This window comes from Trichechus manatus, unplaced genomic scaffold (assembly GCF_000243295.1).
Source record: "Trichechus manatus latirostris isolate Lorelei unplaced genomic scaffold, TriManLat1.0 scaffold00097, whole genome shotgun sequence".
Lineage (NCBI taxonomy): Eukaryota > Metazoa > Chordata > Mammalia > Sirenia > Trichechidae > Trichechus > Trichechus manatus.
In genome coordinates, this window is record NW_004444033.1 from 7,663,889 (window position 1) to 7,687,772 (window position 23,884).

General features: G+C 42.0%; 1 protein-coding gene across 8 annotated transcripts in view; it reads right to left on the minus strand.

Moving 5' to 3' along the window:
• CHCHD3 (coiled-coil-helix-coiled-coil-helix domain containing 3) overlaps positions 1-16,312 on the minus strand; it is a 325,632-nt gene extending 309,320 nt beyond the window's left edge. For 4 of the 8 annotated variants that reach the window (XM_023737121.1, XM_023737119.1, XM_023737122.1 and 1 more), the window contains exons 1-2: positions 16,101-16,312; positions 3,528-3,615 (exon numbers count right to left, since the gene is read on the minus strand). In XM_023737121.1, the coding sequence (XP_023592889.1) occupies positions 3,528-3,615; positions 16,101-16,181 (169 nt within the window). In that variant the 5' untranslated portion in view covers positions 16,182-16,312. Of the gene's footprint in view, positions 1-3,527; positions 3,616-6,798; positions 6,937-16,100 lie in introns of those variants that run through there. The other 4 variants (XM_023737123.1, XM_023737120.1, XM_023737124.1 and 1 more) reach the window with 4 other exon arrangements.
• Positions 16,313-23,884: the final 7,572 nt, after the last annotated feature.

Below are 23,884 nucleotides of genomic sequence, written 5' to 3' on the forward strand. Positions count from 1 at the left end.
AGCTCAGTGGTGAAGTCACTCCCGAAGTTCACCATTCGGCCGGGGATTGGACAGCCTCATAAAACAAAACAGGACTAATGAGGCACAGCAGTCCAGGGACAAGGACTGGAAGGTAGGAGGGGACAGGAAAGCTGGTGATAGGGAACCCAAGCTTGAGAAGGGACAGTGTTGACATGTCATGAGGTTGTTAACCATTGTCTTAGGGCAATATGTGTACTGTTTAATGAGAAACGATTTGTTCTGCAAACCTTCATCTAAGGTACAAAAAAAAAAAAGAATTATTTATGTGAGATCAAATTGACAACAGCACCTCAAAAGGTTTGATGGGGAAGCCTAGGGGAGAGTGAGTTGAAGATAATGGTGATGGCATAATTTGGAAAAGGACAGTGAGAATAGCAGCACAACTGGAAGAATGTAATCAATGTTACTGAATTGTACATGTAGAAACTTTCAAAATGGTGTAACTTTGGCTATGTATATTTTCACCAAAAAAAAAAGGTCCTCAAGGCTGAGAAGGGAGACTGTTGACATGTCATGGGATTGTTAACCATGTCATAAAACACTATGTGTACTGACTGTTTAATGAGAAATTATTTGTTCTTTAAATCTTCATCTAAAGTACAATAAAAAAATTTAAAAAAAGAAAAGGATAACAGGATTAGCAATATTATGATAAAAGGAGAAAATACTGAATTTGTCAAGGAGTTCATTTTACTTGGACCCACAATCAACGCCCATGGATGCAGCAGTCAAGAAACCAAATAATGCACTGCACTGGGCAAATATGCTGTAAAAGATCTTTTTAAAGTGTTGAAAAGTAAAAATGTCACCTTGAGGACTAAGGCACACCTGACCCAAGCCATGGTGTTTTCAATCGCCTCATATGCATGTGAAAGCTGGACAATGAATAAGGAAGACCAAAGAAGAACTGATGCCTTTGAATTGTGCAGTTGGCAGAGAATATTGACTATATCATGGACTGCCAGAAGAACGAACAAATCTGTCTTGGAAGAAGTACAGCCAGAATGCTCCTCAGAAGCCAAGGATGGAGAGACTTCATCTCAACACACTTTGGATATGTTAGCAGGAGGGACCAGTCCCTGGAGAAGGACATCATGCTTGGTAAAGTAGAGGGTCAGCGAAAAAGAGGAAAACCCTCAACAAGATGGACTGACACGGTGGCTGCCAACAATGGGCTGAAACATAGCAATGATTGTGAGGATGGTGCAGGACAAGGCAGTGTTTCATCCTGTTGTACATAGGGTCACATGAGTTGGAACTGACTCGACAGCACCTAACAACAATGGGATTTAACCTTAAATGAACAAGTACTTACTAAGTACTCTCTAGGAACTAGGTACTATCCTAGGAGTTGGGTATTCAGCTTTGACCAAGCTGACGAAGTCCCAGGAGCTGATCTTCTGGTGGAAATAAGAGTCACAGTAAGTAAGAGGGAGGGTAGTGGGAGAAGATGTTGGTAAGGTGGACAGGGACTGGTCATGTTGTGCCTTGGTGGCCAAGGGAAGCAGTTCAGATTACATTCCATGTGCCATGGAGAACCACCACTAGGATGCGACATCAATTGATTCACTTTTTTAAAAGGTTGCTAAGGTCGCTGTGTGCAGAGGTCAGAGTAGGGAAACAAGAGTGGAAACAGGGGAGCAGTTAAGAGGCTTCTGCAGAAGGCAAGGTTAAGAGATGCTGGTTACCCGGATTGGGGCTGTAGCAGTGGAGATGGACCCAAAAGAAACCAATGTGACATGTTTTAGAGAAGGAATTGACAAAATTGCTGCTGGCCTGAGGTAAGGAGTGAGGGAAGGAAGAAACAAGGCTGAATCCCAGGTTCTGGCCTTGACTACCTAAGCCATTTACTGGGAAAGATGGGGAGGAGAAGCAAGTATGGGGAAGAACAAAGAAAAATTTCTTTGGGCTATGTTAAGTTTGAGATCTTTAGGTGGATTTCAAGCAGGCAATTGTCTGTTAGACTCTGGAGTTTCAGGTAGAAGTCAGGGGTAGAGATACCAATTTGGGAGTCAGAGGCATCTAGATAATTAGTTGGAAGCCACACAACTGGATGAAATGATTTAGTGGGGATCAGCAAAGGAAACCAGGTTTTAACTAAGGTTGCAGGAAAACCAAGAATGTGGCCCAGACGCCTCAAAAAGTTATTTCTAAGAAGGAGATTCTGGTCTCTTTCTGTCTAGTGTTAATTAATTGTGAACCTTTCTTAACTCTCCTACTAAACAAGAAGATTCAAACGGGCAAGAACGCTTTCTTATTCATCTTGGTACTTTCTGCTCAATTCACATTTACTGATTTAATGATTAGTAAGGGGTCACAACTGCCCCAGAGGGTAGCACTGGGCAGCATTTCATCTTTCTGAATGTATTTCATGGGCTGTAACCAGATTTACTACACAATACTCCTTTCTAATAAATACAGAAAACTCTCACTTAGTCCAAGATTAATCATACCGATTATTTTCTCATTGCCATTTCACCAATGAGAACAAGAACAGTGCTTGGCACATAGCAGATGCTCAATAAATATTTGTTGAAGGAATAGATGGATGAGGCAGACGAGAGGGAAGGGATTGGAAATAGTATTAGTTCTCTTCTCCAACAGTATCTATAGATAAAATTGGCTCAAGAATTCTCTAGAGATTTCATTTAATATTATATTTTCATCGGTAATTAAGACTGACTGTAAGGGAAAAAGATCTTGCATAAGTTTAGAAGAAATCAATAAAAAAGTAGAATCATTTGAGATATTTTGCAATTTGGAAACAGTAAATCAAATCACAATTTGGAAAGAGTAAATCAATATTTTCTAAGTTCAATGTTTTGTGTGTATGTTTTCGGTGAAAGTTTACAGCGCAAATTAGTTTCTCATTCAAAATTTACACACGAATTGTTTTGCGACATGGGTTGCACTCCCTGCATTGTGTCGGCACTCTCCCTTTCTCCCTTTCCACCCCGTTCACTGGGTCCATTTGTCCGGTTTTCCTGTCCTTTCTTGCCTTCTTGTCTTTGCTTTTGGGCTGGTGTTGCCCATTTGGTCTCATATACTTGATTAAGAAGCATATTCCTCACTTGTGTTACTGTTTGTTTTATAGACCTGTCTAATCTTTCGCTGAAGGATGGACTTCAGGAGTGGCTTCAGTTCTGAGTTAGCAGGGTGCCCGGTGTCACTGTTTTTTTTTTAAATAAGTATTTACTCTTGCATGTGTAATATGCCTATAAGCAATCCACTTTACACACAAAAAAATGACAAACCCTTCCAAAGCCCGCTAGAGGCTTCAGGAATGAGAAAACAAAATTTAAAAGAAAGACTGTTTGAAAGTAGATTCCATTTTTAGTGCAAAACATTTTTTAAGAGAAGCCCCGGTACTGATTTCAAATATTCCCTATAAACATGCCAACATCCAAATAACAAAAGGCAGAAATGTAGGGGGCTTGACAATAGAATGAACTTTCACTACGTATCATTTTTCTATTAAAAACCCTCCAACTGAAATTCTGAAATACCTGAGGCACCATAACCACCAGAATGCCGCGGAGACTTCGAACCGGACGGAGAAGCTTCCTTCATTCGATCAATCACGTTTTCCGAAAGCTGAAAAAGCAACATCAAAATAAAATCAATTACGAAAGAACAAGGGGGGAAAGAAAAAAACTGTACAATAACATCCAAGTAATTTAGTCATCCGTATCACTATATATAATGAATGCCCTCAAGAAATGCGGTTGAATCTAACAGCTATAAAACTAAAAGCAAGTAAAAATAGTTTTAAGATTTCAAGATGCACCCCACAGCACTACTCCTTTCTTTCTTCTAATGCACTGCTAATTGCTCATTATAAATAACTGTGCTCATTTTATACTGTGCACCACACTGTAATCGCTGAGAAAACATAAGCCATCCGAACTCCTTCAACTTTCTTCTCCTGACCCCACAAACTTAATCACGCATGCAACAGGCCTTAGTTCCTTCCCACCAATCCCAAAGGAAACGGTGTTCCTCCTTCCCACCCGTTGAAGGCTAACCACAATCACTCTTTCAACACCAAGCATGACAGGAACTAGGCTGCTATTGCTGGTTGGCATATGTGAGTGTGTTGTTGCTGCTACTGTGCAATGCTTTCCAACCTAACGTGCTCATCTTCCAGCACCATATCAGACAATATTCTATTGTGGTCCATAGTGTTTTCATTGGCTAATTTTCTGAAACAGATTGCCAGACCGTTCTTCCTAGTCTGTCTTAGTCTGGAAGTGCCCCTGAAATCTGTCTACCGTTGAGTGTGACCCTGCTGGTATCTGAAACACCGGTGGCATAGCCTCCAGCATCATAGCAACACACAAGCCACCACAGTACGACACAGGGACAGACGGTGATCTAGGCTAAACTTGGGTATTCAACAGTCATCAAGTTACTTAAAGCAGCGTGGCAGAAACAGACAATCATCAGGCATTTAAATACAATGACTTAAGGTATGTCAGCCTATAATGGGAGTACAGAAAGCATGAAGGGTGGGGTATCTGACCAGGCTTTGGAGCTGGGGTGCAGTTGGGGCTGGAGCAGAGGGTCAGGGAAAACTTACAAGGGAAGAACGAACAGGAGTTAGGAAGAGAGGGTGCAAAGTAAGACTGCTCCAGGGAGAAGGAAGCACGTTACGGCACAGATAACAAACATGGCTTGCCACTCGTAGACATGCAGGTGGAGACATCAAGTAGCAGCTGGCAACAGGGCGGAGGCTCTGGGGAACACGCAGGGCTGGAGATCTGAGGGTCACCAGCCCCCCAACTACTTCACATCATCCTGTTTTCTTTACAGTACTTACACCTATCTGATGTATCTTGTTTAAGGTCTTGCCTTTCATGCTGTCCTGTTACTATATCCTCAGAGCCTCATTACACCTGACTGAATGAATGAATGAAGCACAATATTAGAGAGAGGCATAATGAAAGAAAAGGTGGAGAAGGAAAGGAGATTTTGGATTCTGAAAACTTCTTAGCAAACCCTTCAAGTTCCAGAGTATCAACTTGATCCTAAGGGCAAATGGGCACTAAAAAAACCAAACCAAACCCACCGCTGTAGAGTCGATTCTGACTCACAGCGACCCTACAGAATAGAGCAAAACTGCCCCATAGGGATTCCAAGGCTGTAATCTTTACAGAAACAGACTGCCACATCTTTCTCCTGCTGAGCAGGCTGGTGGGTTCAAACTACTGACCTTTCAGTTAGCAGCCAAGTGCTTAACCACTGTGCCACCGAAAAAAAAACAAACCCGTTGCCATCGAGTCGATTCATAGGACAGAGCAGAACCGCCCCAAAGAGTTTCCAAGGAGTGGCTGGTGGATTCAAACTGCTGACCTTTCTGGTTAGCAGCCGTAGCACTTAACTGCGCCACCAGAGCTCCTTAACTGAGTGGTACGGAAGAATATTAAGCAGGGTAAGGATATGACCAGATTGACACTTTAGAAGGATCACTCTAGTTACAGTGTCACAAACAGATGGGAGGGGGACAGGCACAGAAACAGGACCCCTGAAGGAGGCTAAAGGAACAATTAAGAGGCTATTAAGCATACATCCACACAAAGACTTGCACAAAAATGTTCCAGCAGCTTTATTCATAATATCCAAAACGCGGAAACAAGCAAATGTTCATCAACTGGTGACTGGATAAACAAGATGTTATCTATCCATACCACAGAATTCAGCAACAAAGAAGAATGTAATTCTGACAATTGCTACAACATGGACAGACAGAAAAATCATTACGCTAAGTGAAAGAAGCCAGACACAAAAAGTCACTTATTGTATGAAACCTTCCATGTGAAACGCCCAGAAATGGCAACTCTATACAGACAGCGATTAAGGGCTTGACTGCTAATCAAATGTCAGCGGTTCGAACCCACCAGCGCCTCCACAGGAGAAAAATGTGGCAGTCCATTTCAGTAAAGATTACAGCCTTGGAAACCCTATGGGGCAGTTCTACCCTGTCCTATAGGGTCACTATGACTCGGAATCGACTCAATGGCAACGGGTTTATAGAGGAAGAAAGTAGACGAGCGGTTACCAGGGTATGAAGTGGGAATGGGATTAACTATAAACGGGCAGAGGAACCTGACTGGAGTGACAAAAATATTTTAAACCAGGTTGTGGTGATAGTTACACAACTCGATAAATTTACTAAAAAGCATTGACTTGTACACTTAAAATGGATTAATTTTAGGTTATGTAAATTGTATCTCAATCACGTTAGTCTATTTGCTTGTTTTCCGTTAAACAAAAAAACTACATGGTAATCCAGGAGAGACCACGTCCAAAAGACACTTAAGATTGAAAATAACTAGCACCTACTGAGTGCTCACTGCGTCCCACGCACTATGCCACTCCAGGCACTTTATTCATTTAATCCTTAACCAATCCTGTGAGGTAGACACCTTCATTACTCCACTTTACAGGTGAGGAAACTGAAGCATAGGCAGATTAATTAAACCACTTGCCCTGCAGCAGACACTGATCAGTAGCAGACCCAGGATTCAAACCGTGCAGTCTGAGTCTCAAGGTCCCCCTCTTAGCCACGCCCCTACACTGCCAGACTCAGAGGGGCTAGAGGTGGGAGTGGAGGAGACGTCCTCAGGAAGGACGCCCGGGTCTGGGTCATCCCCTCCTGCTTCCTCAAGGACTTTCTCCCACAATACTTTCCTTTTAGGCCCGGATTCTCAGCCTCTCCCTCTCTTAGCCTGTAACATCCTCAAATCTTTTCCATATTAACAAAACACACGCACATACCTTCTTTTTCAACAAATTCCTTGTTATTGTCCTCCATCTCTTCTACTATGGTCACATATCTACTTCCGCAGCTCACCACTCTGTGGCTTTTACCCCCAAGACGGGAGTGAAAGTATTCTGATGAAAGTCACCATGACCAGATAATGACACATCTTATTTCTTGGGCTTCCCTTTAGCGCCTGACACCTTCGGCCACTGCCCTCCTTCTGTATACCCCTCCCCTGGCTTTTCTGAGATGCCCCTGTCCTGGCTCTCCTGGAAGTCTGGCCACTGCTTCTCTTCTGCAGGCTTCCCCTTCCCTGCCTATCCTGGATGCAGAGGGCCCCACGCTCTGTTCTTTGCCCTCTTCTCTCCTCACTGCATGTGCTCTTGTTGGTGCTCTCACCTACTCTCTTGAGTTTCAACCACTGTTGATAAATAAATGGATACTAAATCCATTCTCCCCAGCCCAAGACCTGTGACCTGTGAGCTAGACCTACACATCAGCTTGCCTGATGGGCAGCTGCCCTTGGACAGACCACAAGCACCACCAACCTAATGTGTCCTAAACTGAACTCATGTCTTCCAAATCTCTCTTCTTCCCCCTGCTTTCCTTGTCCCCTTATAACACCACCTCTAACCAGTTTCTAAACTAGAACATGGAACTTGTCCTCAACTCCTCTCGTCCTCATTCTGAGTCATGACTTCCTAAATCTCTAAAGATTTAATGAATTCACCATCTCTTCTCCCATCCCATTTTCCCCGCCCTAATGCATGGTATCGACATCAATTGTCCGAAAATGCAAATCTGATTATGGTAACTCCCTGCTTCTAATCCTTCATTTAACAGGAAGGGCAGCACTGGGGGACACAAACTTAAAAACTTGACTGCAAACTGAAAGGTTGGTGGTTTGAACCCAACCAGAGGCACCCTGGAAGAAAGATCGGACAATATACTTCCAAAAGGTCACAGCCTTGAAAACCCTATGGAGCACAGTTCTACTCTGCGACACGAGGTCACCTTGAGTGGCAATCAACTCAACAGCAACTGGTTTGATTTTTAGTTGATTCACAGGAAAAGTCCAAGTTCTTCTGCATGACATTCAAGACTTCCCCATCATTTGCTCATAGCCTAACTCTCCAACCTCAACTTCTATAATATTATTTTCACACTCTGTTCCCCATCCATAACTAGCTGTTTGTTGCCATCTCTTTGCCTTTACACATGCCCACACTGCCTTCTCCCCTGGATCCTAGGAGTCACCTTTTGTGATCCAGTTCAACCATCCCAAAGGCTTCTCTGACCAGACCAGTTCCCCGTTTCATTCCAACACTGCCTACCAAAAGTTATGCCTCCTTGTGCCCCACTGTAGCTTGCACAATCCTCCAAGACAGCACTCCAATTATGGAACAAGTATTTGTTTTTCTGCCTACCTTTCTACAAGATTGAGAGCCCTATAATACCATGTGATCTATTCATTCAACAAATGAATACGAAGCCAGGCTCTGGTGTAGGCCCTTGGGACACATCAGTGAACAAAACAGTTTATATCTGAACAGTTACTTACTCCTCAGGGCCAAGATCAGAAAGGAGGTGAGATGGCAAAAGGGAAAACTACAACTCAAAACTTGTCATCTTTGAAGGACAAACCCATAATTCCTTTCTTGGAAGAGAAGCAGAAGTAAGACAGTACAGTGCCAAGGGACTCTCCATTTGAAGATGCCAGAGGCAACTGCATCTTTTCTAACAACTGAGAGCCATGGGAATGTTGCTGAGACACGTCTTAGGAAAAAGCCTTGAAGATGGACTCCCATCCCCTCAATTTCTAGGTGAGAAAAATGAGGTTCTGAGCGACATCCAGTTACTGGCAGCATCAGAACCAGAAGCTGTAACTCCCAGTCTCTTCATTCTCATGCAATATAATAAAATAAAAATGTATCACTTCCTCTGTAGGAGATAAATGGCCCTTTTAGTTTTTAGAATGTTCAAAGCTATTTTAATTGATATATAATTTAAGTAAAGCTCATTTAATTTATATACAATAAATTGTTGTTGTGTGCCGATTCCCACTCATAGTGACCCCATAAGACAGAGTAGAATTGCCCCATAGTTTCCTAGGCTTTACAGGAGCACATTATCAGGTCTTTGTCCCACGGAGTGACTGGTGGGTTCAAACCACCAACCTTTCGGTTAGCAGCCAAGTGCTCAATCGCTATGCCACCAGCGCTCCTTTTATATAATATCTAATGTGTTAATGTAGTATGTTGTAACATAGTATATATAATATGCTATTATATGTATTATAGTACTATTATGTACTATATATGATTACATGACTCATATGCTATGTTATATATTAATTTATAAATATAAAGCTAATTTATATATAATTTATGTATATAATTCTATATTTTAATCTATATTTCTATATTTCAGGCCAAAGTAAAGGGGCTACAACTACACTAAAAATACATTCTACCAAATCTAAAAGTGTGTTTGCTAAAAATCAGTCTTAGCTATAAATTTTCACCTGTATTGGAGACAGCCACCCTTTCTTCTAAATAACACTTTGCCATCATCTACTGTATTTTTGAAATGTCTGGTACAAAAATTCCCTCCGAACCCTAAAGTATCCTCGAAATCATCATTCCTTGAGCAAGTAAAATAAAAAGCTGACCCAAAATAAAGGAAAAAGCACTGGCCACTACTAGTCATCTAGCCCTAGAGAAGTCACCTCACCTCAATGGGCCCCACTTTCCTCATCTGACAAATGATACTACCAACCCTCCAGACTATGGGGAGGATTAAAGGTACATCATAAGCTATAATGTGCTACACAAATATTTGGTAGTTATTACCCATACAGCTCCTGTTATGGGGACTTCGACTGATTTTTATTTCATCTTGGTTCATTCTTATCAACTCAGCCTGAGTCTGCACTGGGTTCCTTCTCTACAGAGCCCATGACTAGGCCTAAAGCTACTGCTGGTAACAGCTGCCATGAACCCTGGTGGGAGGATGTGAGGTGCTCAGGGGTCCCTCTCTCTGCATCTCTGGGTAGTAAAAGTGGAATGCCTCCTTCAACATAATTACTAAGCGTTTCTTGTTAATCTTTTTTCATTATTTTTGTGGCTTCTCTGATGCCTCAAATGTAGCTAATGTCAAATTCTATCTATTCAAAACATTTCCCAGTGTGGTCTTTGGTTAAATTTCAGGAAATTTATAAGCATGTCATCCAAGGAGCACAATTTATTTTTTAAGCTGATAAACATTTGTGGGGTTGCCTTATGGGAGTCAACCTCCTTCCTTTCTTCTTTACAGTCACTCAACCAGTGCATCCCTGGGCTCATCCAATGGCGCGCCCATGGCACCCAGCAGTTTTGACTCTGCCAGCACCAAGCTTGATCTGGCCCATTCCAGTCCACTCTGTTAAGCTGACAAAAAGCAACAGCCATGCCATATTATCCTTTGTATCAGAAGTTAACACCATCTGAGCTGAGCTGAAGGAGCCCTGGTGGCACAGTGGTTAAAGCAATGGACCGCTAACTGAAAGGTAGGCAGTTCAAAACCACCAGTGACTCCACAGGAGAAAGACATGGCACTCTTCTTCCATAGAGAATTACAGCCTTGGAAACCCTACGAGGTCGCTACAGTAGGAACAGACTCGACAGCAGTGGGTTTGGTTTGCGTTTTGGAGATGAGCTGACCTCCAGCTGCACACTCACCTGATCTCCTTTGTGAACTGGGGTACTCACTTGTGAAGCAGCTGATGAGACTCAGACACTGGCCATGGCTATACATACAATCTGTAACTGTAGAACAACTCTTCTTTGTGATGCTAACTGATCCATAAAGAAGTCAAAGCTACAACATAAGTTTCTGCAACAGCTGGATACGCTGCCCTTGCATTAGAAGCAATTTCTTCAGGAAACAGGTTTCTTCTTAAATAGGGCACTTGTTTTAGAAGAGGTGTTTCCAATTTAGTGATACCTACCATACCCAGATTCCAGCCATCTCTGGAATCTATGTCAAGGCAATACCAAGTGCAATTTGCAGAAATTACTTCAAGCAAAGAATGGTGAAATACACTCCTCGCCCCGAGTAATGCTAGGAATCATACCCTGAGGAGTCCACGGATGAATTCCTCAACTATAGGGAAAATTGTTTGCTCAGATGCATTTTTCTGAGCAGAGTCCATAGCTTACAGACTCCAAGTGATCTGAGGTCTGAGCTAAAAGAACCACTGCTCTAAGAGGGCACCGAGTGAAGCAAATCTGCCAACAGAGCAGAATTCAGTCCACTTACCTTGACTATCCACCCTATTCTCTACTGCTCCAAAAGACAAATTGAAGCAAAGGGGGCCTTCTGAGTTTCAGGCTGTACTACTCACCACACCAACACACGCTCCAGAGAAGAGAAATAGACGAGTGCCATCTTTCTTCTTCCCACTCTGCTCTTCTCATCCACCGTGGTTGATCTTACCCAAAATTAACACAAATACACCACCTACCAGTCCAGACCCAGCATTTTCTCCAACAGGAGACTGAGTGAGGTGGCTAAAGATAAGATGTTTCTACTTCCAAGGCAACAGAGGAAAAGGAGGAGGGGAACTCTGTAACCTGCCCTTCTCCGACAGGTAAAGTTAGGAGCCATGTGAGACAGACCTGACCCAACCACTTGCAGATGTGTCTTATCAAAGTGATTAAAGGAAGCTGACCTGTTTTCTTCTCTCTTGGTCTCCCTCCCATGTAGCACCAGTCATTTTCTGTGAGGGTATTGGTCTGCTTTTCCACTACCATTTTAAGTCACAGGCTCCAAAAACAGAAGAAATTATTTACTGAGAGAGAGCAATGGGTTTGAGTTTATATATATCTATATATACATACACACAATATGTATTAATCTTAGCGTATGTTTGTAGTTTCTCACTTGTGTTTCTTTATATTTGTCATTAGTGGGGACCAGGAACTTGTACTTGCTTTATAAAATCTTAGAAAGCTTAAGAGAGTGCTTTGCCCAAGTGACTCATGGAATCTTGAGCTGAAAGTGAACAAGCACTACCAGTTAACTGAATAACCTCCCAATGAGTGATGGAATGTGTGTAGTCTCTCCTCTAGAGCCATCAACAACACGCCACATTAAGTAATTTCTTTATCTGGGAGCTGTGAATTGCCAATACTTCCCAAAGTATTAGCTGCATTCCATGTAAGTATCCACACTACCATCACCCACCGCTCCTGTGAATTTCAGCCGCAACTTCAAGGCCAGTTGCACAGAGTAGTTTATGCCTGGAAAGCATGATAAACATTTCTTTGAAAATGATACTCATTGAAGTTGGCATTTGCTCTTGAAGAGTTCACTCATACAGCTTTGATGTTTCAGATCAACGTGTGAATGACTGAGTCACAGGCAGACTCGCCAAGCCGGCACAGCAGGTGCTCACAAAAATCCTATTAAGCACATGCAATGTGAGTATGGAAAAGAGGTGGTAATTTTATCAGTAGAAATTTATTTTAGACTGGGAGAGGAGGACAAGGCAGGAAGGTGACCTTTCATCCAACCCATACAAGTTGTTTCAGATTCTAAATTCAAATCGGGTGTAAGAACACAGGTTATTTTACAGAAGATGGAAAATGCTACGAACTGCTAAGGATAAGGGGAGAAAACAAGACCCCGTAGATACTAGGAAAATAACACCTGGTAGGAGAGAAGAAATTTTAACTTAAAATTGTAAGTAATTCTTTTAAGTGTAGCTGAGGATCCCAGCAAGAAAAGTCTGGAAACATGATCTATTAATAAACTCAGCCTACTTACTGAAAACCTTACATTGCTCACTAAATGTGATTCTGCATATAAGACGAATGAAGATGAAATGACTGTCCTTATCAGTAGAAAAGAACAAGCACTGGTTTTCCAGCAAAGACTGGCTCTGCTGAATCATTGATACACTGTTTCTTACAACCTAATCTCGGCCATCAATTAGGCAAAGTTGGAAAGCCTTCTCCAGCCAAAGTTGACCTACCAAAACCAAACCCATTGCCATCGAGTGGATTCCAACTCTTAGCAACCCTAAAGGACACAGGAGAACTGCTCTCATAAGGTTAATCTTTATGGAAGCAGACTGTAACATCTTTATCCCCCAGAGTGGATGGTGGGTTCAAACCACTAACCTTCTGGTTAGCAGCTGAGCACTTAACCACCGTGCCACCAGGGCTCCAAGCTGACCTAACCCATCTGAATTCAAAACTAAAGTCCAGGCTTCAGCAGCACCATGTTTGAACCAACGGAGCTAAACAGTGGCTCACTTATAACACTGAGAATGCAATTTCTTACACTTCCCTATGCCTCAGAAGTTCATTTAAAAAAAAAAAAAGGAAACAAGGTACTTGCTTTGAGCCAAGACAACATAAAGATCAGCTGAAAAGCATCTACAAAAGCCTAGGCAAAAATCACGCAGGGCTCCCATCTCCCAGTCCACACTCTGTGAGGGACACCTGTAGGCGTCCTTCATGAGGCACAACATGCTCTTATTTTATCCAGTTACTTTAAGTTCATTAAGTTTACGTAGCCATTGCGCTGAATAGCACTAACAGCTGCTACTCATGAAGTACTAGGTACTGTGTTAGATGCTTACATATCAAAAAAACAAAACCAAACTCGTTGCCGTCAAGTCGATTCTGACTCATAGAGACCCTGTAGGATAGAGCAGAACTGCCCCCATAGGGTTTCCAAGGCTGTAAGTCCTTACAAAAGCAGACTGTCACATCTTATTCCCAAGGAGCAGCTAGCTGGTAGGTTCAAACTGCTGACCTTTCATTTAGCAGCTGAGCTCTTAACCACTGCACCACCAGGGCTCCTATAATTCTCACAAGCAGGCTGCATTCTCCAGATAAAGAAACACAATCAAAAGTGGCTTGTCCAGGGCCACACAGCTAGTGAGCAGCAGAGCTGGGATCCAAACCAGGTCTGCCTGGCTCCAAAGCACATGCTGTTTCCACCACGCTACACAACACTTCCAAAGAGTCTTAGAACTTTAGATGCTGAAGGAATCCTATCATCTTCTTACCTCAATCAATTAAGGTAAGTGATGGTATTCCCCCTCGGGATAAGGAAACATGATTGGAGAAGTGACTTGTCCACAGATGAAAGGCTAGTAAATTAAAACTGAAATAAAACAAGTTCATGCTCTTTTTACCATGACCTCCAAGATATGAGAATCACCTCTGATTACTCAACAATTCAACAGCATGCCATTTTTAGAGAAAACAGCAACGGGCTGAGTATGGCTACAAGACACTTACACTGCAACTAGACTCAAAGTCAAAACCAGAAAAGATCAGAGGTCTTTAGAGGCATACATTTAGCAGATAAGAAAGCTGAGGCTCAGAGAGATTACAAGTCACCCTTGAAAAAGAAGGATTTGAAGCAGCAGGGCACAGGCCAAGGGCATTCCAGATGAACAGTATATTCTGAAGGAAAGCACAGAGATCAAAATGAGCATGGCATGTGCTTGAATTGTTTCAATGCAGATAAGACATGATACAGGAGAAAGAAAACAATAAAGAATGCAAGAATGCTTCTGTCAATTCAGGTGTCCAAAGGACATAGCTTCTTTATTTAAAAAAAAAAAAAACTTTCCATTTTAATCTAACACATATCCCTACTGTCATATTTATCCTATTTAACCTTATCTAATACTTCATATGAATGTCTGTACTGTGGCCAAATTCTCCTTCCATTTTGTTCGCTATCACTACTGTCTGAATTAAAGCATGAGAATGTGGATTTACACATTTGTCTAACCAATGTCTTCTTGACCAAAACTGTACTTTTTCTTACATTTACTCTCTGATGTGGAACACTCACGGCCTAAAGGTAAGATTAAACAAACCTCTGCTTAAAACTCAGTGTTTACAGTAATTTTTATTTTACTCCAAAGAGTACCAACTAAACCACGATAACGCAAAGAATGTAGCCTCAGACATTTTATTACAGAATGTGGTACTACCATTAATATAAGGAAAGGCTGGCCTCTGGCCAAAAATACAGTTCAACAGTCTTGAGTTTCTAAAACAAAAACTTTAATAAATCCTTTTCCAGATAACAGCTTCAGAGTAGAAAGTTTTTAAACACTTTAAATATTTACCAGGCTTTATTTCCTAGTAACAAATGCTGAAAACAATTTACACATTTAATTTACTTATGCTGGCTGTGCAATAACAGGAAGAAGCATATAAAATATTATAAAACTTTCTGAAGTTAAGATTGCTTTATTTACTAGGTTCAGGCATCATACTTCCAAAAATGTGAGGCTCCAAAGTCAGGTGCAGCGGACTGTTAATGAAGTTAGTGTTGGCATACTGACACCCTAAAGAAAAATCAAGTTTTCAGTTTATGTATCAAGCACAGGCAAGAGGCATAAAAAATAAGAAAAACCTCCCTACAATGTCTCGGTCTAGAACTGGGTGTATGACTTCTACCAAAAAAACCAAAGCCGTTGCCGTCAATTCCGACTCATAGCTACCCTATAGGACAGAGCAGAACTGCCCCATAGGGTTTCCCAGGAGCGCCTGGCGGATTCGAACTGCCAACCTTTTGCGTAGCAGCCGTAGCTCTTAACCACTACGCCACCAGGGCTTCCCTATGACTTCTAGTGGTCTGAAAAACTGCAAATCTATCTCAACCTCTAGCCAACTAAGCAGGCTGGCAGGCGTTAGTCCTGAAACACTGGGCCTAGTCCAAGACTCAAGTGCAGCAGGTCACAGAGGAGGCGCCTGGGAAAGACAGATATCAAGTGAAAGCGAAGAAAGGAGAAGGCAGAAGTCACCCAAAGTCAGCTAGAAAAGTGGAGGGGTGTGGGTGTGTGTCTTGGGGGGGGGGGAACGTATCAGAGGGAGAGCACTAGATGACAAAGAACAAATCAAGAGGCTCCTTAAATTGCCAATTTACCCTAACAGGTAACAGAAAAGCAGAATTTGGGTCCTGAAACCCGGAGGAGTAAGAAAAGACCCATTTCACATATGAGTACAGTGAGAGAAGGGTTGCAAATAAAGTCCCACAACCACTGAGCAGTACACTCAAGATGAGACTGTACAACCCTGGAGGATCTAACTCAACCTGGCATCCTACACCCGCCCCAGCACACCGCCTAGCACTTGTACACAACCGTAAACTATTCTTCCTATGGAGGTCCCAAGACATGAAACTCCGGGCCTCTCCCCGTGCAACACTGGGGGCTGGGACAGTGGACACAGGCTACGGGTCCTGGGAGGCCAGGCTTTGGGGTCCGAGTGCTTGCGCTCTGCCCGCCCCGCTCACTCACCCGGATGCCCTTCACCACCGTGATGTTCTCATTCTCGTCTGCCTCAAAGGTGACCCGACGGGTGCTAGCCGTCCCGCCCATGGCTCCCGCGTCTGCTCCTGCAGCGACTTAGCGAGGACTCACGAGCACTGCAAACCCCACGCTCACATACGCGCGTGGAGGTGCCGCGACACTTTCCGTGCACAGCGGGAAGAAGGCCACGACCCCAAGGAGCAAGGAGAAGGCGCGCGTCCGGAGTCCCCGCCCCCTCCGGTCACGTGTCACAACAAACTTGCCTCCGGTTGGTCATAAGTGAGAAAGGCCCGCCTCCACAAGGCGCGAGCGTCCGGGTTGGTTGGTCCGGACCCGGATGCTATGGCAACAGGTAGTGTTTAACAAGGCTTCCGGAACCCCTGAGCGTAGTGGGAATTGTAGTCTCGATCTGGCGCAATGGGTGCTGGAACTTCCTCGCCTTAGTCCCGAGAGCGCAAGGGGAACATGGCATTCTGGGAGTTGTAGTCTTGACGGCCGGAAAAGCTTCTAACTGGGCAACTTTCAGTGAAGTTCATCCACCCCAACCATCATGCTTTGAAGGCATGCTGTATGCCAGAGATTATTTTAGAAACTTAGGCTTGTGAGTTAAAAGGCACAATCTCTGTCCTAAAGGAACTCACAGTTTGATCTGGGAGATGAATCCCTTGATGGAGCCTTTCCTAGATTCCTGTAAACAAAATGCCTGAGGCAAAACTTAGCGGTTCTTTATTTCAGTCTTAGTTATTAAAAAAAGATTTTTTTTAATTTTTTAACTGTATTTGGCCCATGGGCTTATCGCATGAACTGTGTACTTCTTTTACCTCTTTTTATATAAAGAGAAATTAAAACACTATGGCTTTCAAATCTGCATATGAAAAAACAGAGAAAAGAAATTATTTGCACCAAGCATCCAGAGCATTTAGTTCCCACATTTGTGTCTCCTTCCACTTCAGTTACCTGAGTTAGTTAGGCCATGATAAGTTCGGTAGAGAAAAGTTAAGTGATTGGCAATGGTGGCATAAATTAGTACAGGAATTAAAACTACATCGGACAAAGTTGAGACAATCTATTTTGGAAAGATTCTAAGTCAGTATTTCACCTCTAAAAGACCAGTTAATACTTTTTAAGTTATCCACATACACATTTAAAAATTATATTTTGCTAAACACTCTGTGACACATAGCTTAGGCCTATGATCATGGTCTTACAGAGGTGGTTGTATTCTCTTTAGAAATTAGCTTAGTGATGGTACTTCTGGCAGTTCCTGCCAAAAGCAGTGGGCCACACACAGTATGACAGTCCTCTTATGCCAAAGGCACCCACGACAATGCAGTAATATTTTTGAGCTTCAATTACATGCTTATCTATTACTGTAAGAATCTTTAGGGCAGAAAGTATGTCTTTTTCATCTCTGTATCCCTGGACAGAGCCCTGGTTGCTCAGTGGTTAAGCACTTGGCTGATAACTAAAAGGCTGGTGGTTCTAACACACCAGCCGCTTCACAGGTGAACGATGTGGCAGTCTGCTTATGTAACGATTACAGCCTTGGAAACCCTGTAGGGCAGTTCTACTCTGTCCTGTAGGGTCACTATGAGTCAGAATCGACTTGACAGCAACAGGTATCTCTGCTCAGTAGCAGAGTGTTGAACTGATTACACCTCATGATTTTGTTTTTCTCATCATATATGTATCCAAATTGTACTGTGTTACTCTGCAGTTTGAGACTACATGTTACTTTGTACTTATTCTCAAATTGTATAATATGTTTAAACTTTTCTTCTACAGGGAACTAAAAGCCCCAGGAATTATGTCGTTCATTCCTTTGGGACCTCCTCCTCCCCTACAAACAAACCCTCACTTATTGCCCCAATGCATAGCACATACTGTATGTTCTACGTAAAACAGATCTCAATAAACGTTTACCAAAGTAACTGATTACAAAGAAAGCATTTCTTGGAGAGCGTAGAGAGAGATGAAGGAACCACTAGTTATCTTGGAGATATTTATCTTCTTGGAATATTAAATGAGCTCTTTCAATGAAATGTGCTAAAGATAATGAAGGTTAAGCATCAGAAAGTAGTGTGATGCTTTCACTTTTTAGAGAACAGAAACCAGTCAGTTATCTTATCCGGCAACCTAAAAATATTTAGAATTCCTACTCCATTTCAACCAACAACATTACAAAGAAGTCTTCTCAATTAAAAAAAAAAAAAGATACAAAAATGCCTACTATGATAATATTGTCCTGTCCATGTCAGCTTCAAGACTGGTCATACCTACAGCCCATTCTAAAGAAAACATCATGAGCTCCCAGACCTGTGGCCTCCCATGCTCTCTGAACACAGCTTATTCTTGGTCTTCTGACCCAAAGGCAGCGTTTACTAGCCAGAGATCTAGACACATATGCAAAGCTTTGCCCAAACAAACAAATGAAAAAGTTGTCCTCAAGTCAATTCTGACTCATGGCAACCCCATATGTGTGAAAGTAGAATGCTCCTCCAGAGGATTTTCAGTGGCTGATTTTTCTCAAATAGATTACAGACCTTTCTTCAGAGGTGCCTCTGGGTGTATTTGAACTACCAACCTTTCAGTTAAGAGCCAAACACTTAACCATTTGCAACACCTAGGAACTCCAGATATGATAATTAATACTGGAGCCACGTGGACTCTGTTTTTCTCCATCTCTGTATTATTTTCTCAAATTTAGACTTAAAATTTCGGAGCATCCAAAAAGGTAACAATTGAAAAGCTATGGTACTGAGTCAGAACCATGAGGCATTCTAACAAACTAAAGAGGTGGAAGCAGAAACTGTGAGAAGAATAAAAGTATCCAGATTGGGAGGGAAGAAGTAAAACTGTCTTTATTCACAGATGACATGATCTTGTATATAGAAAATCCCAAGGAATCTGCCAAAAAAACTATTAAAACTAATGAAAAAGTTCAGCAAGGTTTCAGGATACAAGATCAACATAAAAAAATCAATTATATTTCTATACACTAGCAATTAACAAGCCAAAAATGAAATTAACAAAACAAGTCCATTTATAATAACATCAAAAACAACCCAAATGTCTATCAACTGATGAATGAGTAAACAAAATACAATGGAATATTATTCAGCAATAGAAAGGAATGATATAACGACTTGTGCTACAATATGGATGAATCTCAAAAACATTACGCTAAATGAAAGACTAAACCCGTTGCTGTGGATTCAATTCCGACTTACAGTGACCCTATAGGACCGGGTGGCCTAGTAGTTAAGTGCTATGGCTGCTAACCAAAAGGTTGGCAGTTAGAATCCACCAAGCACTCCTTGGGAACTCTATGGGGAAGTTCTACTCTGTCCTATAGGGTTGCTATGAGTTGGAATCGACTCGATGGCAAAGGGTTTGGTTTTTGGTTTATAGGACCAGGCATAGGACCAGGCAGCGTTTCGTTCTGTTTTACATAGGGTCACCATGAGTCGGAACCAACTTGACGGCACCTAACAACAAAATAAGACAGAGTAGAACTGCCCATAGGGTTTCAAGCTTATGAATTTTTACAGAAGCAGACTGCCACATCTTTCTCCCGCAGAACAGCTGGTGGGTTTGAACCACCGACCTTTCAGTTACCATCCCAGCACAGAACCACTGCGCCACTAGGGCTCCTTAAATGAGAGAAGCCAGACAAAAAAGACCACATATTGTATGGTACCATTTACACATAATGTCACAAATAGGCAAATCTGTAGAAAAAGGAAGTCTATTACTGGTTGCCAAGGGCTTGGAGAGGTAGGATTGGGAAGGTACTGTTAATAAATACAAGGTTTCCTTTGGGGATAACGAAAATGTTTTAAAATTAGATTATGGTGATGGTTGTACAACTCTATAAATATACTAAAACTCATCTGATTGTACACTTTAAACAGGTAAATTTTATAATATATAAATTATACATCAATAAAGTTGCTAAGGCATGTATAGTGGTCCAAGCATGATAGAAACCTATTTGTCACTAAATAAAATCTGAAATAGTTTTTGTAAAAACAAAAGGAATTAAAAAAGGAAGAAAAGAATCTGTGAAAAGCTTTGAGATAGTGAAAAATAATTAAAAGGGAGACTAGAATAAAGCAGACCCTCAAAATCAGCTTAGTTCCACAAATAACAGAGCTCTGGAGTGAAGACTCATCACTCCAGAAGTTTCTAGAGTTTCTGAGAATTCAGAAAGACCTTCCTACTGTAAACTTCATAGCAGCCAGCTCTATCAAGCAACAGCCCAGGTGTTCCACTTTTTCTAGGACTGGTGCACATATAGCCTTACCAAAGAATTTTTCTAATCAGAACAGTACTCTAAAAATATTGGATGTCAGCAGTTTACTTTGATGCAGAAAAGAAAATTGAGCAGCAATTTGGTTTCTTCTCAAATCTTAGCTTTGCCATCAAGCAATAATTACCCTCCAGCTACCTCCATCCTGCTCAATTTCTTCCTTTTCCCCTACAACAAACCTTTGGAATTAAGGCTGCAAATAAATAAATAAATAAATGCTTTTGTTGTCAAAATTTCAATCATTCTTAACGTTCACACCCACCAAAAAAATCTAGACTTCTGTTTTAATTTCCTTGGACTGCCATAAGAAAATACCACAAAGTAGGTGGCTTTAAAGAATAGAAATTTGTTTTCTGAAAATTTTGAAAGCTAGCAGTCCAAATTGAGGGTGTTGGCCTTAGGGGAAGGTCCTTCTTTATTTCAGCTTCTAGTAGTTACCTGTGATCCCTGGTATTTCTGGGCTTCTAGATGCATCTGCCTTCTTCATCACATGGCACCCCCTCCCCCCCATGTGTGTCTCTCTTCATCTGTACTCCCCTTTCTAAAACACCATCCAGAAGGAATTAGGTTTAGGACCCACCCTACTCCACATGGCCTCATTAACATAAAGGAAAATCCTATTTCCAAACAGGACCCCATTCATGGGTATGGGGGTTTGGACTTCAACATATATTTTGGGGAGACACAATTCAATCCATAACAACTTCCAAGTCACTCAAACAAAGTTCAGAAGTCTCAAGGGGGAAAGAGAGTTTGTACCATATGCTCTGAATTTTCAATCCTAACTTGAAGAAAAACATTGCAAAAGGCAAAATCCTGGTGACTCCTTATCTGTCACTATTCTTCACACACCACTTGGCTGCCCCTGGTATAGTTGGGGAGAGTATAGGAAGAGATGGATGAGAAGGAGGGGTACAAACAGAGAGGGCATGACATGGTGTTGTGGATTAAATTGCATCCCTCAAAAACATATGTTGTAAATTCTAACCTCTATGCCTGTAGTTATAATCCCATTTGGGGAATGGGTTGTCTTTGTTATGTTAATGAGACAGGATTAGTGTAGGATGTGTCTACAATCAGTCTCTTTTGAAATATAAAAGAGATTAAACAAGCAAGCAAGAGAAGCAGAGATGGGAGAAGATTGATGCCAAGCATGGAGATCTCCAAAGAACCACGAAATAAACTGAAGAGAGAAGGACCTTCCCCTAGAGCTGACACAAAGAGAGAGCCTTCCCCTAAAGCTGGCTCCCTGCCTTTGGACTTCTAGCCTCCTAAGCTGTGAGAATAAATTTCTGTTTGCTAAAGCCTTCTACTTATAGTATTTCTGTTACAGCAGCACTAGATAACTAAGACACATGGAATGATGAGGTGTCGGAGAGGAGAGAAGTCCTGGTCCCCAGCCAGTAAAGCTAATCAATGTGTTCATCACAGCCCTCTCCCCAGCCCTTGGGAGTATCATTTCAGCAGGATGGCAGAGCACCCATACTCTGGCCTTGGCTGAACTAGAATATAGCTATAATGATCATGTTTTCTGAACTAAAAATTAGAGCATATGTTCTGACTAATATTTGTGTACTTATAGAGACAATTGAACTAGTCCTTGAAATCAGGGTCATCCTAGAAGATCTAGGACATATAGTTGCCATAGTTATAGCAAACCAACTAAAATCACTGAAAAGTGCTTCATGTATAGTGTTGGACAATGAATACAAAGATATTCTGAAAATATGGACGCAGACTTATTCCACAAGCCATAACGGAGTATCAGTCCTAAAACTTTTTACACCAATTATTGTATGCAGAATCAGAAAAAAACAAAGTAGCCCCAAAGCAGTGGTTCTCAATTTTTGTGTGTGTGTGCACACATAAGTACTTGTGCGACATTTTCTGAATACAAGAATTTTGGGCAGCACACTTGAAGAGACTCAACGATTCAAAATAGCATGAACCAGTCAGCAATCACAGCTACAGTATAACAATAACCCTTCACCATGAGAGCGCAAATCACATGGTCTCCCTTCCACACCCCTTCACTGTTGGAGTAGAATTGATCACTGTGCTGCCCGTGCATCTAAGAACAGCACAAGGTCAAGTTCTCCCATGTCTCAGGAACCTCTCCCTCTGTACCAGTGCCCTAAGGCTGCCATAACAAAGTACCACAAAGTGGGTGGCTTATAAGAACAGAAGGTATTGTCTTGCCAGTCTGGAGGCTAGGTGTCTGAAACCAGGGTATCGGCCATGTTAATTCCTTCTGAGGGCTCTGAGGGAGAATCTATTACATGCCTCTGTCCTAGTTTCTATGACAGCCACTGGTCCTTGGCATTGTTTGGCTTACAGCTCTGCCTTCTACAGTCTCTGCCTCTGCCATCACATGGTCTTCTTTTCTGGTCTCTTCTTCCCCTGACAGCTCATCATTCCATGTCACATTCTTTCTGTTTGCATTTCTCCTTCTCATCTGCTCGTCCTACACTCTTGCCCAGTGTGTCAGGGACAGCCAAGTGGTGTGTGTCTCTTCTACTCTTTTATAAAGTCATCTCTCAGATTGGATTAGGACCTACAGTATTTATGATCTCATGTTAACAGATAACATCTTCAAAGACCTTATTTCCAAACTAGGTCAGGTTCACAGATACAAGGGTTAGGACTTCACCATATTCTTTTTTGGGGGGGTGGGGATACAGTTCAATTCGTAACACCATCTATCTTTGACTCCTGCTTACCTTTGCCAAGAGTGTTCACGCTGTATATGCTGTCTGTCACAGGGTGGGCTGCAACGACCATTCTGCTTGACAAAGATCACTTAGCACTATATAGCTAGAATAAATGTTACACATAAATCATAACTTGGCAACGCACCACAGAGATTTCCTGGTACCTCTGAAGTAAAGATAATTCTAGAGTAAAGCCTCACCAAATCTATAGCGGATTTCTAAAACGCTACTCTCTGCCATTTCCAGGACATCCTTCTTTTTGCTTTTTTCATTTTTATGTTCTTTCCCTGACACCTCGTTTCCCTTCTTCTCATCCCATGTTCATCAAAATCTAGTGGCTGATAGCCTGGGTGTTATATAAGGGTGTGGGCAGAGGGATGGCCGTGAGAAGGGATAGATGAGCCCAGAGAGAGAAGCAAACTTTCTCTTCCGAACTCCAGCCCTGTAAGTGTCCTAAGGCCCTTTGCTTTTCTTTGTGTTCGATTTGTAGCTATCATCCCCAATGAACAGAGCCCAAGTCACAAGAGGCTCATTTCTCACCTCCATTCCTTAAACAGGAACAAACATTCCATCTGTCATCTCCCCTGAACAGCCCTTGTGGCCTTGATAAATTTTCCAGCCATTTTTATTTGAGAGTACAGGGACCTTCCCCTAACCCTTTAACAATATCTACCTGTCATGGAGCTTGAGAGATGTCTGAAACGCAGGCTGTTAGCCTCCTTACTTCCAAATAACAAATACTTGAAATG